Here is a 16027-nt window from a genome sequence, read left to right on the forward strand (position 1 = left end):
CACCATTGGGGTTTTTATTTAATTACAGTTATCCCTTCATGTATAAAAAATAACAATAAACCCCCTATAATTTTAATGTTCATTTTGTCGACCCCCATTCAACGACTATTCAAAATGAGAGCTATATTAGAGCATGTATTGTAGGTAAAAAAAGGTCCGTTGAGCTATTTTATCTATTCAATTCTCAAAATGAGAGCTCCTCCACTTGTTCACATAATCATTCAAAGCATCTCGCGCTTCCGTTCTCAATCTTCGTAGGATTTTTGCACTATTTATTCTCGCTCTCGTAAATTTTAACAGTTTGAGATGTGATTCACATATGCTTTCATAATCGTGTTCCCGCTCACGCACCTGCACTCATATTATGTGACTTCGCGCCGATCTCTTTAGATAGTAGCTATTATAAGGGAGACTTAAAAATTCGTCCTTATTGTCCTCTTCACTTATGATTTCATCATGTCCTTTTCAACAATTTATAATTTCATCATTCTCATACTTTTAATACTGATATTGCCCTTTGAGTGTTGTTAATTGTATATATTTATATATTTTATACCATATATATAGGCTTGATTTTAAAGCATATATGGAATACAAGCTTTTCGATTTCATGGTAAATTATTTGTAACATTTACCATGAACTATGACTGTATGTTCCTATCATTTCATGGTTAATTATTTGGACCATTTACCATGCAACTATGTCATGGTTATTATTTGGACCGTTTACCATGAAACTAGGCCTGCGAAATCTGTTAGGCCGCTGCGCGGACCAATTCATATAAGGATAGTTTGAGATGTATGAATAATTATGTTTACATCTCAAAATTCTTGTCTATATAGGTTGAGAATTTTGGGATGTAAAGAATTTTAGGATGAAATCATAAGTAATTTACATCCCAAAATTCTTGTCATATAGGCCAAGAATTTTAGGATGAAATCATTAGTATTTTAGGATGAAATCATAAGTATTTTAGGATGTAATCACAAGTAATTTACATCCCAAAATTCTTGTTTATATATTGCCAAGAATTTTAGGATGTAATCACAAGTAATTTATATCCCAAAATTCTTGTCTATATAGGCCAAGAATTTTAGGATGTAATCATAAGTAATTTACATCCCAAAATTCTTGTCTATATAGGCCAAGAATGAAATCATAAGTATTTTAGGATTTAATCATAAGTAATTTACATCCCAAAATTCTTATCTATATAGGTCGAGAATTTTAGAATGTAATCATAAGTAATTTACATCCTAAATTTTTTGTCTATATAGGCCAAAAATTTTAGGATGAAATCATAAGTAATTTACATTCCAAAATTCTTTTCTATATAGGCCGAGAATTTTAGGATGTAATCATAAGTAATTTACGTCCCAAAATTCTTGTCTTTATAGGCCGAGAGTTTTAGGATGTAATCATAAGTAATTAACCATGTAATGTCATGGTAATTTAACCATATAACGATTTGAGGATGTCATGTTATATATTTTTTATGGTAATTTAGCCATGTTCCTTTGCCAACTCAAAGAATGAAGAAAAAATGAAAAGATGTGGTCAACTTATCATGTTATATTCTTAAAAATATCAATTCCTCAAATAGATTCCATGATAAAAAAAAAAATCAATCATATTGAAATTTACCAAATCACTTTAAATTAGGAAAATAATCCAATTCAATCCTACTAAATTGGGAAAACAATTCAATCCAATCCCACTAAATTAGGAAAGCAATATAACATAATATATGTATATCATAGAGAAAATTGTAAGAAAGGTAATTCACACACTTAAAAGAATGAAAACATAAATATGAAAAAAGGGCGGGATGAATTCTTACATGGTATGAATAAAGAGGATGGATATTTAAATATTCCCTATTCTAATTCTAGTTCTAGTACCTCCCTAGCTACTTTTGTTTAGTAACTATTTTTTTTAGTTTCGAGATTACATAGTTGAGTAACTATTCTCTCAAAGAGAAATAAATTAGTAGCTCTCCCTCTCTCTCTTGCAGTGAGACTGTCTTCGGCAAGAGGAATGTTTTCCCAAAATATGTTTTCCCAAAGAAGAAGAATCGGAATACCTAGTTTTGCTGAAGCTCTTAATTTAAAACCACTAGCTAAATTAACATTTTGCCTTGCAATTTGACCTAGTTGTTGTACATGCTCTTAAAATTAGTTTGTTTGAGAACATTTAAACCTAAATGCATTTAAGTTATAAGTTGTAACATCCCGTCCCACATTGGAAATCTACATGGATGATCTTTGGCATATAACAAACCTTGTAAGCTACTACTAGTATTTTAGACTTAAGTTTTTGGGTCATGTGGTGTGGCTAGTGACGGAGCCAATGTAGGCCCACTGGGAGACTACATTTTTTTTTTTTACTTGAATCGAATTAGCTATTATTTTTTACATAGTTCAATCAATCAACTCGCCCAAATGCCCAAATACAAACACATAAAGGAGATTTTGTTCAATAACTCAAAAATAGGGTGAACATGATAGCATTATCTATTTTATTTAGAATTCGTTGCATGTACACCAAGGTTAGTTATAATACCTACTTAACTCAGACCTTTATCAATTTTACCTATTCACTTTTTATTTGGGCTTGCACCAACAATCTCTATCATCTTCTCTATCTTATAAAATACTATTAAATTCAATGGGGGAGAGGCATGTAAATCAATGGGGTGAGAGAAGCGAGAGACAACAGTGTACATATACTTAAATTCACTATTGATGAATAAGAGCAACTTTACTAGCATAGGTAAACAAACTATTTATCTATTTTACCTAACCAAAGTGGGAACTTTTTATCTATTTTACCTAACTAAAGTGGGAAATTTTCAACTGCAGCAGCATAGGTAAAGTACGAGGAAAAGTTCCTTTGTGAACAGTTCCTAGCTTCTTTTACCGTGGAACTATTTCATTCAGTTCCAATTGTTTATTCTTTTTTTCTTCTCTCTCTCCAACCAAGAAAGAAATGGTTCTGGAATGAAGAAAGAAATGATATTTTAATAGAGAATAGGAAAAATAGATAATATTGATGTGGTGTTGAAAGAAATGAGTAGGTAAAATGAAAAATCGTACTGTACTGTTCACTAGCATTTTTACATAAAAACTGGTGTGCATGCTCTAATAGCTTGCTTAAAATAACAAGGAAATGTGGCAAAGGTAAAAAAGATTCTCTTGTACCTAATTTGGTGTAGCAAGGTTTTTAGGTTTTTCCTCTTTAAAATAGCTAAAAATTGCATTTAGCTCAACTGGTGTACATGCTCTAATAGCTGGGTAAACAAAACACTGCTCCAAAATTTGAAAACTCTCATTTGTTTCTCATGATGTAACACGCAAGTCACCATCGTATTGCCAAAAAGCATCAAGTCATGGGTCGGTGGGATGTGTGAGATTCAGTGTCACCGGTAGTGCCCCCGCTGATGCATATTTTTTGCTACGCCACTAGATATGGCTTGTGGATCAAAATCAAGGTATTAGGTCAGTGGTCTGCCTGGGGCGTTACATAAGTGGTCTGGGACGTTACATAAGCAATTAAGAAAGTCTAATAACCATATGTCATGTTACTTAAAATGTTGAGTACCTATAAAAAAAATAAGGCTAATTTAACAAAAAAAAAATTACTTAATTCTAACTGAATTTATCAATACTTGTATGCCACCTCTTTCTCTACCTCCATCACCTACCACGCCAGAAACACCACCACCCCACCCTCCCACTCCACCACAGTCACTTTTACCACTATCCATCTACCACTTTTACCACCGTTCCAACGCCATCATCCATCACTTTCAATGCTACAACTATAACTACCTTCCACCATTGCATCGCCTCCGCTACAACCACCACCACCACCTTTCTCTCCATGGCAGCATGCAATATTAATTACCCACCTTTCTACCACCACCATCTCATCTATAAAGCCACAACCTCTCCACCACTAGCCTCTGCCCACAACAACACTACATGCAACCACACATCTCCACCACCACCTCTGTTGCGAACCACCACCACCACCTTTCCACTACCATCCATTATGACCACTCTCCATCACATCCATTTGGCGGAGCAAGAATTTTGGCCCAAGAGGACCTGACCTGGGATGAGTTTTTTCATGCAAAAATGTACTCAATATGTGGTATAGCTTTTGTTGTACAATTAATATATTGTACATGATATTCTTTTATTTTATTGTGGACAATTGTAATGCACATGTGTAATGATCATTTTCATATATGAAAGAAATTTGGAAAAAATTTCTTTTACTTTATTGTCGACAATTGTAATACACATGTGTAATAATTTTTGTCTATGAAAGAAATTGGAAATTTTTTTACATAATAAATGCAAAATAACTTTGATTTTTGACTACATCAAATCAAAACATTTAGATTTTCAGGAATTGCTATTGAAACTATATAAATAAATATCAAATTACATGTCACATTAGTAAAAAAAATTAAATTTTGGGAGAGGCCCGTCCCCCTCGGGCTCTTCTATACCTCCACCAATGACCACACCATTCCCCCACCAAAACATGAACACCATTTCTTTATCACGCCATTACATGCAGTTATACCATCTCTCCACCATCACCACCGATTGCCGTGAATGTACCAATACCACCACAAGCACATGGTGAGCACTGAGCACTAATAAAAGTATAAAAAAAATATATATATATATAATCACACTTTATTAATCGTTGGATCACATTTTTTTTTTAAAATTCTGCTCTAATAATTTTTAGCAAACAACTTTCAACTTAAAAGGTTCAGTGTTCAGGTTTCAGCACTCAATTCTTTCATTTTTTAGCTTTCAATTTTGTCAAACATCAACTCAAAATAAGGAAAGTTAGAGTCATTTGAAAACCTTAGGGGAAGTCTGTAAAATTAACCTAAAAAGATTTGATATTAAAAATAAATGAGAAGAATAATGTTTTACATTCAAGGGTTTATTGTAGCTATTTGTGATATTTTTTAGCAGGAAAAGTATATAAAAAAGCACCAAAACATTTTTCTTTTTGACAAAAGTACTCATAATTGGAAAGACACAAGCGACTTCTTATTATACTGAAAAAAGTTTATTTTAACATAATAACATCGTAGGCAACAATATGCACAATAGATGTGTCTCGAATCTCGATTGTTTATGGTAAAAAATAGCATTTTATTCAATACCCGACGAAACAAAGACACATATAATTATGTTGTGCAAGATGTAACAGTAGCAAGAGACACTCATTCACGGTTCAACCATGAACAAATTCTTTACAACATCAATTAATTGCAACCATCCAAAAGTGTTTTGGCCAGTCCGGATGGTAAAATGAAACTTTATTAGCTTCGTAAACAGTTTAACGACTCCGCAATTAAAAAGATTTTCTCGTAGTAGCAAACCTCATTTATAGTGAAATATGCTTGTAGTAATTAACGGGTGCTTTCGGTAATGAAAATTTTATAAATTTTTATTTGTGATTGAAAAGTTGTTAAGTATTTCAAATAGTGAATAAGTTGTTGATAGATTTATGAGTAGAATTACTGTAACAAAAAAAAAATTAGTTGACAATTTTTTTGTTAGTAAAAAGCGGAAACGATGGTAAAATGCTGAATTTTTTTGTTGATAAAAATGAAATGGTAAAATACGTGTCTAATTTTAGTGGTTTTTTTTTTATAGTGAAAAACGGGCTATGTATCTTTAAAGATGGACTAGGGTTCTATTTTTTTTTTTGAACCGGACTAGGGCTCTATGATTTCTCCTATTTTGCCCCACATCACCACGCTGCCCGCTTCGGAAATCACTATTCGGCCGTTCTGAAAAAAATAATCTTCACGCTTCAGTTCCCCCATGGAGTGAAATCCACAAACCCTGGAAAATCACATACCATGCCGAATCTCGTTCTCTCTTCTCCAGGCCTCACCTTACAAAACCCTAGTCCCTTCTCCGTCATCTACTCTCTCTACTCACCCAAATCCCCGAAACCCCGAACTTCCTCCTTGAAATGCAGCCTCTCCGACAACTACGGCCAGCAACAACAGAGGTTTTCGCCCAACAACAGCTTCCCTTACCCTCCACAATCAGGTCAGCTAACTTCTCTTGGCCTTATGTTTTCTTTCATTTTCCTTTTTTTTTTTTTAATCAGTTTCTTTCATTTTCCTTGTTAATAGAAAGAAGGGTTTGTAACCAACTGGGTTGTACACTAGGAGGTCAAGGGTTCGACTCGTGCTAACGATGTCCTCTCTGGAACTCGGTCCTCCTGCAAAACCCGGATGTGGTCCACTGGCCCTTGTTGGGGTGGTAGTTGTTGTGGCTCTTTGGTCCCTTCCGGGGCCCACTAGGGTCTGGAGCCCCTGTGGTCAGGTCTAGGCGAGGGTTGTCATGCCCGGTCGCCCCCTCCCCCAAACTTAGCAAAAAAAAAAACTTGCTTGTATACTTCCATCGAGAGGTCAGGGGTTATTCTTTACCAAAAGTGAAGATTGATTATTTTTTCATGAATGGGGGTTATTTGTTTCCTTAATGGACTTTCAGTTGGGTTTAGTATGATTTTGGGTTTATGTCTCGTTTGATGTAATTCGGATAATTGTGCTCTACCGCCGCTTGTAATAAAAGAAAAGGGTTTGAGGTAGACGGTTAATTTGTGTTGTAGGTGTGCCGCCTAAGGTTTTTGTGGGTCACTCGATATACAAAGGGAAGGCAGTTCTCAATTTGGAGCCCAGAGGGCCGGAGTTTATTTCTTTAGAGGTATGTCTACGGCGAGGGTTGATTGCCTGCCTTGTACTCCCTTCATCCCCATTTTTTGGAGTCTCTTTTAGCACTTTTTGCTGTCCAAAAAGATTGTTTTGTTTCAAAAGTTATGGGCAAAAGTTGAGGAGTTTACTCTTTTACCCTTATTTTTTTGAAATTAATTACTAGCAACAAGAATAGGTAATGATGATCTTTGTTAAAGACTTGAAGGGTAAAAAGAGGAAATGAAAATATGACAAGTGCAACGATAATGTTTACTTAGTAAGTTGAAATCCCACATGGGACCAACAAATGGGGACGGAGTAGTTTTTAGTGTTTGAATTGTGGTTCTCTGTTCTCTGTTATAGTTTGGATTTGGCTTCTTTTTGTTTGATGGACTGGTCTATTGTGCAGTCTGGTGCGTTTAGGATAGGTAAAGAAGGAAGTGTATTCCTGCAGTTTGCTCCTGCAAGCAGTACTCGTTCGTATGATTGGGACAAGAAGCAGGTAATCTCAACCTCAGTATGTGTTTTGAGTGTGCATGATCATAAGATTATATGTTAAGTGACAATATGTTAGGTGTCACTTGTTTTGCATAGGCCCCAATAATACCATTGTGAATTTGATGTGCAACGGTATCCATTTTTTCCAAGGTTCATCTGATGAGCTAAAATTTATCTGGTTAGATGGCTGAAGTTAAGGTTACTTTCTATGGTTAAATTAAAAGTATTTTGAAAGAGGGGTCAGGATTCTATTCAACAACTGTTACATGGTTTGGACCTAATTTACCTAAAATGGGACCGTTCTGGTATGGGAGAGGGGAAAATGTTCGTGATAGCCACATTTCTTAATTTATGGTACAATAATGGTGGCTTTTGGGCCATTGGACGCACCAAAACAGAAAATTTCAGTTTGAGCATAGAACTGAACTGGGCAGGTTCAGTTGGTTCTGGTTTGGCCCTTTTGGTTTTTCCAATTTGTGTTGCCTTAAGCCAAAACCATGAGAGAAAAAAAACTCGTCACAGAGCTTTACAAGAAAAACAAAGATTCCTAGAACACAAATGAAATGACCCCAACAGTGAATTTTGTAAGCTACAGGGGATGTACCTCAATGTAAGCAGAGTACATTTTGGGGTTATGAAAATATACTAATACTAGGGTTGACTTCGGGTTTTCCAAAATTAGGGGTTTGGTGAATCAGGGTTTGTTGAAGTTTGGGGGATTCCTAAATAAAGGATTTCAAATTAGGGTTTGTTAATTAGGATTTGAAATTAGGAATAGATTTATGCTTAAGGAAATAATGCTAGACAACACCTGGAGTCATGGACAGTGGGGATCTACTTTGATTAACTGTTGTATATATTCGGTTTGGTTTGGTTCTAGTGGTTTTAAAAAAAATCAAAACCAAACGGGATAAATTTCTAATATAACCAAACCAAACCGATGTTTTCTTTCAGTTTTTTGGTTCGTCTTTACCCTATGTTCATTTCACCAAATAATGTGGAAATAGCACAAATGCAACCAAAATTATGAATAACAAAGCAGAATGATTCTAAACCAGGAAAAGGCATTGGTCGCAATCTTCAAGGAAGATCAAATCCCATAGAATTGTGGCAAGCAGATGGTACCTTCGGGTTAGGGTATGAGCCAACCAAGATTCTTTTTCAAATCTGCTTCCATTTCAAGTCAAGAGATAGATAAATAGACACATCCCATTACACTAATGGGGGGCGATTCTAGCCAATCGAAGTAAAAAAGAAAAGAAAAGAAAGAAACAAATTCTGGAACAAAATCATGTATAAGAAGAATTGTTCCAACACATCAACTACGGCATGGAACTCGTGAACTCTCTACCTACTAGCATGTCATAAATTCATTACACTAAGGTCTCCAAAGCTACCAAATACATATCAAGCACAAATTCTTCTACCTACCCCTACTACACGTGGATTCCATGGCACACAAACTTGGTTCCAGTGATTCAAATGCAACTCGCTACTTATAACTACACACACACACACATATGCATGTACACAAATTCACATGACCCACTTAGTTATAGTAAGACGTAATCACATTCTAATATAACTTATAAGATGTAATTAGACACGGGTCGGGTCTCTACATAACTTGCGAACGAAGTTGAAGAGTAGATTTTTGAATTCTTCATCCCAGGTGATATGTTGATTTTTCGGATTGTTTTGTATTTCAGATTTCAAATATTTGTTGAGTTTTGTACTTTTCTAGGTGTTCTCCTTGTCAGTGACGGAAATTGGAACTCTAATTAGCCTTGGGGCGGAGGATGTGTGTGAATTCTTTCATGATCCTTTAATAGGGAAAAGGTATCATCTTTAATTGCATTTAATTGATATAGGGAGCCCTTTTATGTATGCTATTCATGTCTCGAACAGTGGAGAGGAAATGGTTCCATCTTTTCTTGCAATTCAATCATATGGTGAACCCTTTTATGCATTTCAAGTTTTAAGCAATAGAGATCTATGTATGGGACATTTGGAATTTCTACAATTGTTTTAGTAAATTACTATTATGGTTGTTTATCATTCTAACTTCTATATGTTTAATGTCATGGCCTATCATCTACGAAGCCTGGTTAATTATAAAATCATCTAGTTCTCGTTCTGGTAACCTAGCTAGTACCGATGCTTTAAATGGTACTTCTACATGCATATTGGGTACGTGAAACACATACTAAATTTTTTCTATGTATTTTATCCGTACCCCAGAAATACCCTTGCAGTAACCAAGCGTACTCCATCCACTCAATTTTCTACACAGATGATTAACTTGATAAGAGTTTTTCTATGCTCACCATGCTTGTAGAATTAAGGTCTTGATTTGTTAGTTCTTTAATTGGTGTAATGACATTAAACTTTGATTTGTACCTGAAGTTCGGGGATTAATTGTGGTTTGTATTGGATACTTAATCACCTAAGTCATTTAACTATTTTACTCTATCTTTTGTGTGCAACTATTACATGCAAGTATGTAACACATTTGATAAACTATAAATACCTAGTTTGCATACATTCCCAATTGTACTTCTAACTTTCTTAGATTTTTCTGTATGGACGTCCTCATATTGTATGAGTATCCATACTCGTATCCGTACACGTGCTTCGTAGCTTATCATTTAATGGCCTACACTGTTAAACCTTTGATTGTGCCACTATATTGATTAGATGCCGATGTGAATTTATTCCGGTCATGAATCGATTTGACCTACAATCTTTATGTCAAGATAATAAATTTTAGGGAGATTTAGTGATAGGTCCACTATAGACATTTCATAAGCCCACAAGTCCACACAACCTAAATCCTAGGGTACCCTATGAAATTGCCTAAAATTCTAAACCCTATAATAGGAAAGTGCACCCTAAAACCCTATAAAAGTGCCTAAATCCTAGGGTACCCTACGATAAGGTAATCTACCCTACCCTAGGGTACCCTATCCTATAATGAAAAAGTGCACCCTAAAATCTTATGGAAGTGCCTAAACCCTAGGGTACCCTAAAATGGACTTGAGACCTTAAAAAATTAATAGGTGGATTTGTGGGCTTATGAAGTTCACATAATAGACCTAAGACTAATTTTCTATAAATTTTAATCATAAATTGGATTTAAGCTACAATCTCTATGCCAGGATAATTTATTTTCCAAAATATGCAAACCAATTGGGTTCGGATGCATGACTTCGTTGTCTCCATTGAGTTATGATCTGATGACATCTTGTTATGAAATATCTAAGAAACATAGGTCTATTCTGGTCTACTGTGCTACCATCTACCATAACAATATTACTTATCCTAACTACCGCATCGACCAACCGACCTATGATAGACTTGTTTAAACCATCTTAATCGGTTCTCTCTCCTTTTATCTTTTGTCGGTGCTATACCTACCAACCCATGGAGGTTTTCGTTTCAAATTCTCTCTCATACAGTCTTACCCCATAGGGCCACATCTAGCTTCATTTATCTTACTTGGATGATATTTTTTAGTGGCCCAACACTCCGTGCCATGTAACATAGCTGGTCTTATAGAAAAACGGTAGATTTTCCCTTCAACTTTGTAGATATCCCGTAGTTACACGACATTCCTAAAGCACTCCGCCACTTAATCCATCCCATAGGCGTCACATTCTCGGTGATCTCTCCATTATTGTTGACAATTGAGCCAAAATACTTGACGTGCTCGCTTCTTGATAACTCCTGATTTTGGAGGGTCAATAAGTGCTAGTGACAAAGTAGGATATAGGTACTTGAGAAATGTGATTTTTCTTGGGCATTGCAATTAGGCCATTTAGAGGTAAACTTGTCACTTTCATACGCGAAAGGCACCTGTTGGTTTTTTGGTTTTACACTTCAATGAGGTCTTCAGAGTTAGCACATTTCTCCTTTATATTTCTATGATTCTGTCCTTTGGTTAATAGATATTATAGCTTTTTCAAGTCTGTAGCATTTACAAGTTTCAGCTGTTGATTTCTGTTGAATTTGTGTGGAGCTCTCCTTAAAACAGCTTTTGGTGTTTGTGAACAGATATATTAGACTGGGAAGTTGTTTGCCTGGCAACCCAAACGTTGATTTCTTGATTCTTCTGTTAACTCATTGAATAAAGTGCGTTTTTCTTGTGTTGTGTGTGTGTGTGTGTTTTGTAGTGATGAAGGTAAAGTGAGAAAGGTGTTAAAAGTAGAGCCCCTTTCAGATGGCTCGGGTCACCTCTTCTATCTCAGTAAGGCTCTTTTATCTTGAAACCTTGGCTGTAGTTTTGGAAAGAATACCTTCTGATGATCTAGCATTTGTACTGTTTCTGTTGTTCTTTTGTGCTGAAGGTGTTCTAAACAAGCTTATAGACATGGAGGAAAGCATTTTCATCCCGGTTTCCAGAGGGGAGTATGCAGTTCTAGTCTCAGTATTCAATGTAAAGAACTCATTTCCTACCACCTTTCTATTTCAATTTAATCTTGGTGAAATTCCATGGAGACCCCTCCATCTATGCCTGTTTCCCACGGAGACCCCCTAACGTTTAAAACCACCCATATAGATGACGGGGTCTCTGAGGAATTTCAACTTTAATCTACTACTCCCTCCGTCCCACTTTGTTGCCCCTGTTTCCTTTTTGGGACGTCCCAAAAAATTGTTTATACTCACAATCTATAATGTTTTTTATGATTTCGAAAACTTTGTTTAAAAAAATAAATTGAGATCTATCAAACAAGTTCCATATTGAATATATAAAATATTATAGATTGTGAGATATAAATATTTTTTGGGACGTCCCAAAAAGGAAACAGACGAAACAAAGTGGGATGGAGGGAGTACTATTGTTTTGCATCTTCTAACTGCTTTATTTGATGTAAGTTTTTGAATATGGATTAAGAGGCATGAACAAAAGAAGGCAGTCTTATAGAAGAAAATTACCCTGCAAACTTTGCTGCCTCTCATCTTTATTTACAATGATATTAAGGAATCTGTTAATTGGGTTAAATGGAAAGAGAGTGAGAATTTAGCTGCTGGCCTTTTTTCGTACAGTCGTGCCTATTTTTTATAGTGTAATAAGTAGTTGCTTGTTGAAGCTATGGGCCATGGGCATCTTTTTCTTTTTGGTAAGTGGAGATTTTACTAAACCGAAACCAAGAAATACATACATGGAGAGGGCATACCCTCCATTTGCTAGAAAAAAAAATATCAGACTTGGAGCTAGTACAGACGAAAACACAGTTTGCGATACTCCAATCACCAAATACGTCACTGTATAGACTAGAAGCCTAACATTTTTGCATAAAGAAGCCTTAGACCTAACATCCATCATTCAGTACTTGAAGGAAGATGATTAACTGTGTCATTTTTTGTGGCAAAAAATTTCTTTTGTAACCTCGAGCCTTCCTCCAAAGAGGTTGGCAAGGTTTCTAGATGACTATGTAGCACGGATACAGACATGGATACAATGGGTGATACAGACTATGGGACACGACAATTCTTAGAAAATGAGGACACAGACACGAACACAACAATGTTTTTAAAAGAATTTTTTGTTATGCAAACGTCCATTGTAAGAGCATCTCCAACCCTACTCTTTACTTTACCTAGCAAAAAGTACAAAATAAAGTACATCTTTATTTTGCCTATTCACTTTTTCATCTATGTATTCCAACCATATTCTCTATCTTGATTATCTATTCAAACAACCTTAACTAATTTTTAGAATAAAATATTTATTGTAAACATGGTGAGAACTTTGTAATGACGTGACGATGATATGACAAGTAAACCCCCAAATTTTCAGTAAAATTGACTAAATAGAAAAATAAATGATCTAAATGAAGGGCTGAAATCCAAAAAATAAAATCACATGACCCAATTTTCCATTTCATTTTCTAAGCAAAAGACAAATCCTTTTCATAAATAAACAGTCTCAAAAAAATTAAGTGCTTCAATTTTCAATCCGTTTGAACCGATGCAAAAATCTAATAGTTCAAATCATTTTATCGTAAAAGGTCATAATTAATTTTTGTCTTCAAGGCTCTCATAATTAAGTATCTTCTCTTTATTTGGGATCCTATAGAGCAGAAACTTGATTATGGAAACTCTAGAGAAAAAAATTAATTATGACCCTTTAGGATAAAATAATCATAAAAATAAGATCTTCACAACGGTTGAAACGGATTGAAAATTAGAGCATTTAATTTTTTTGAGAATGTTTATATATTAAAACCATATTTTTAATATATAAATAGTCTCAAACCATATTTTTCAATATATAAATAGTCTCAAAACCATATTTGTTCAAACCATATTTTTTAATATATAAATTAAGTGCTCTAATTTCAATCCATTTAAACCGGTACGAAGATCTTATTTTTATGATCATTTTATCTTAAAGGGTCATAATTAATTTGTCTCTAGGGTTCTCATAATCAAGTTTCTGCTCTATAGAGTCCTAAATAAAGAGTAGATACTTAATTATGAGAGCCCTGAAAATAATTTAATTATGATATGATTAGAAAAATTAGATATTCGCATCGGTTCAAACGGATCGAAAATTGGAACACTTAATTTATTGAAGAGAAAACCTGATAATTAATACATCAAATAAATTGAAGAGAAAAAGAAATGGTAAAAAGTCCAGCGGTACCATTTGTTGACTTGTACTTGGCTGGCTACAAGTGCCGTGCGGGATCGGCACGAGGCATTATGCTGCTTGGGTTGCTGTGTGGGTTGGAAACCTCAAATACAAGTGCCGCTTATGGCAACAGGATGCGTTTGTTGAGCCCGTAGGATATGCTTTATTTGCTATATAGGTTAGAACTCCTATCAAATGCATTATCGACCGATATTGTACGCCTATACACATACAAATGTTTAACGTTACTCTTTTTGCGTAACATTTTTGATGTTATTAATGCTTTACCTTGTAAAAACTCAGAAGTAAAAAATAAAAAAATCACCCTGCCGTGTCCCCGCCGTTTTTTACCATAAAAGATACTATAAAAATGCAATGGACACATCACGTGGCATCCCATACATGTCCCAGCGAGTCGAGTCTCCGGAGTGTCCGACACTGATACGGCAGTCTCTAGGAGAGTCTACACTTCATAGCCAAACAAAAAGGAGGAAGGATCCGTTATTCTTATCCATGATATGTTGATAAGCACACGAGTTATATTACTCTTACAGTCTTACTTTTAGTTATTGTTCTCCTAAATCCTTCTTTATCTTATTGTTGTTTGTCCATCCAGAGTACTTTGCCTGCCATATCACTTGTGAATCTAGCAGTTCTTTTTCTTTGCAGTTTATTTGTTTTTAAATTGTCTCTGCAGTTTATTCTGCCATACCTTGTGGGTTGGAACACCTTTGCTGATTCCGTAAGGCCACAAGATACAAGACGTATGAACAATGCTAGTCCAAGATCTGGAGTAGACTATGAATGGAGCAGGTAGAATAGAATAGTCTTCGCTGTAAGGTTCCCTAGAGAATGGTCTTCCCATTTCTTGTCCTCTTGGTTGTGGGTTCCGTGTTTTATTTTCTCAGTCTGGGAAAACCTTCGCATTTTTTGGTTTGGTTAATATGTTAGTCGGTTTTAATGAAAACCCTTTTCAATAGTTGTAGAGGTGAGACTGGATTATCTGTGGACAAATCGATGAACAGATTACTGCATTTACTCTGCGTCTATGTGTTTCACCTCTCATTTTCTTTTGGTTAGACCGATACTATTTGTTTGAGACACTGAAAAACAAGTACTACGGTAATTGATTGGTTTCTGGTAGTTTTGGTCCTACCATGACCCAACTATCGCTCGAGCCTTGCTGTTCTCTATGAGCAGCTAGTGACGGCGAGGCTAGTCTCAATTTGTATGCCATGAATATTGAAATGAATGAAATTGGTGAATTCTGCTAACCCATTTTGGATGGCATGCGTATTGGGAGGAATTTGATTCTTATGTTTGGAACGCACCGCATTAAATTCTTCCAACTTATTGCAAGAATCTGATTCTGGAAGGTAATTTCAGATTTCACACTGAATCAATGGAAAGAGAGATGTTGAACTCCCAAGTTAATTCCTAAACATAAATTTCCAGGTTAAGATCTTGATTAATCGTAACTCTTAAAGGGGCCACCATTCTCTTTCTTTCTTCAATCGTTCTGATCAGAACAAGTGGGGCGATTCATTTTCATCTTATCTACACAATTCTCTGGCTTCGTTCGTGATCAAATTGGGCGACAAGTAGTTGTAGAGGAGCGGCTGATTCTTTAGAAACAGCGGCTGTGAAATATGGTGGTTTCCCCTTTCCATTGAAGTAGGGAGGGCTTCCTTCCTATGATTATGCATTTTATTAGCGAATGATTTGGTTCTTAATAATCTAAATTTTCATTCCCACTCAAAATTACCAAGTATATGGAGAAAATAAGGAGAACAGACAAGCCTCGATAGCCCTTTTTGTTTTGGAACCAGTATAGAAACCAGAAAAGCCTAGCTTCTTATTTAGGTCACTTCAAAACACATTCCTTCACACCTACCCCTCAAACTGATCTCTGAAGCCGAAGAACTCGAGAGGCAAGTTCTCATAATCCTCTGATAAGTGCTACATGTTTCTTTCCTATCAAGTTAAAGAGAACTGGGCTCCCCAAGGGTAGTTTTGTTCACCCTCCACTTAAGAGGGTGAACATTATCTTCCTTCCTATTGGTTGAAATGATATGAGCCTCAGCATAAAGTGATGTCATGCTTACCAAAAAGTGTATTGCATGGTAAGCATGACATTACTTTGTGG

The 16027-nt window shown here is 35.5% G+C and overlaps 2 protein-coding genes across 2 annotated transcripts in view; both read left to right on the forward strand.

The window, feature by feature from the left end:
* The window catches only part of LOC131311395 (ubiquitin-conjugating enzyme E2 2-like), a 54098-nt gene that overhangs the window by 21981 nt on the left and 16090 nt on the right, over nt 1-16027 (forward strand). The window lies entirely within an intron of this gene.
* LOC131311394 (single-stranded DNA-binding protein WHY1, chloroplastic) lies at nt 5742-14915 on the forward strand. Its single transcript, XM_058338839.1, has 7 exons — nt 5742-6099; nt 6665-6759; nt 7156-7248; nt 8989-9083; nt 11417-11490; nt 11591-11679; nt 14579-14915. The coding sequence occupies exons 1-7, from the start codon at nt 5904-5906 to the stop codon at nt 14696-14698; spliced, it is 762 nt and encodes a 253-aa protein (XP_058194822.1). The 5' UTR covers nt 5742-5903; the 3' UTR covers nt 14699-14915.

Source organism: Rhododendron vialii, chromosome 12a, assembly GCF_030253575.1.
Source record: "Rhododendron vialii isolate Sample 1 chromosome 12a, ASM3025357v1".
NCBI classification, from domain to species: Eukaryota; Viridiplantae; Streptophyta; class Magnoliopsida; order Ericales; family Ericaceae; genus Rhododendron; species Rhododendron vialii.

Coding starts and splice junctions, on each gene's coding strand:
- LOC131311394 (XM_058338839.1), top strand. CDS start 5,904: ATGCCGAATCTCGTTCTCTCTTCTCCAGGCCTCACCTTACAAAACCCT. Junction 7,249..8,988: donor ATGATTGGGACAAGAAGCAG/GTAATCTCAACC, acceptor GTACTTTTCTAG/GTGTTCTCCTTGTCAGTGAC. Junction 9,084..11,416: donor GATCCTTTAATAGGGAAAAG/GTATCATCTTTA, acceptor TGTGTTTTGTAG/TGATGAAGGTAAAGTGAGAA.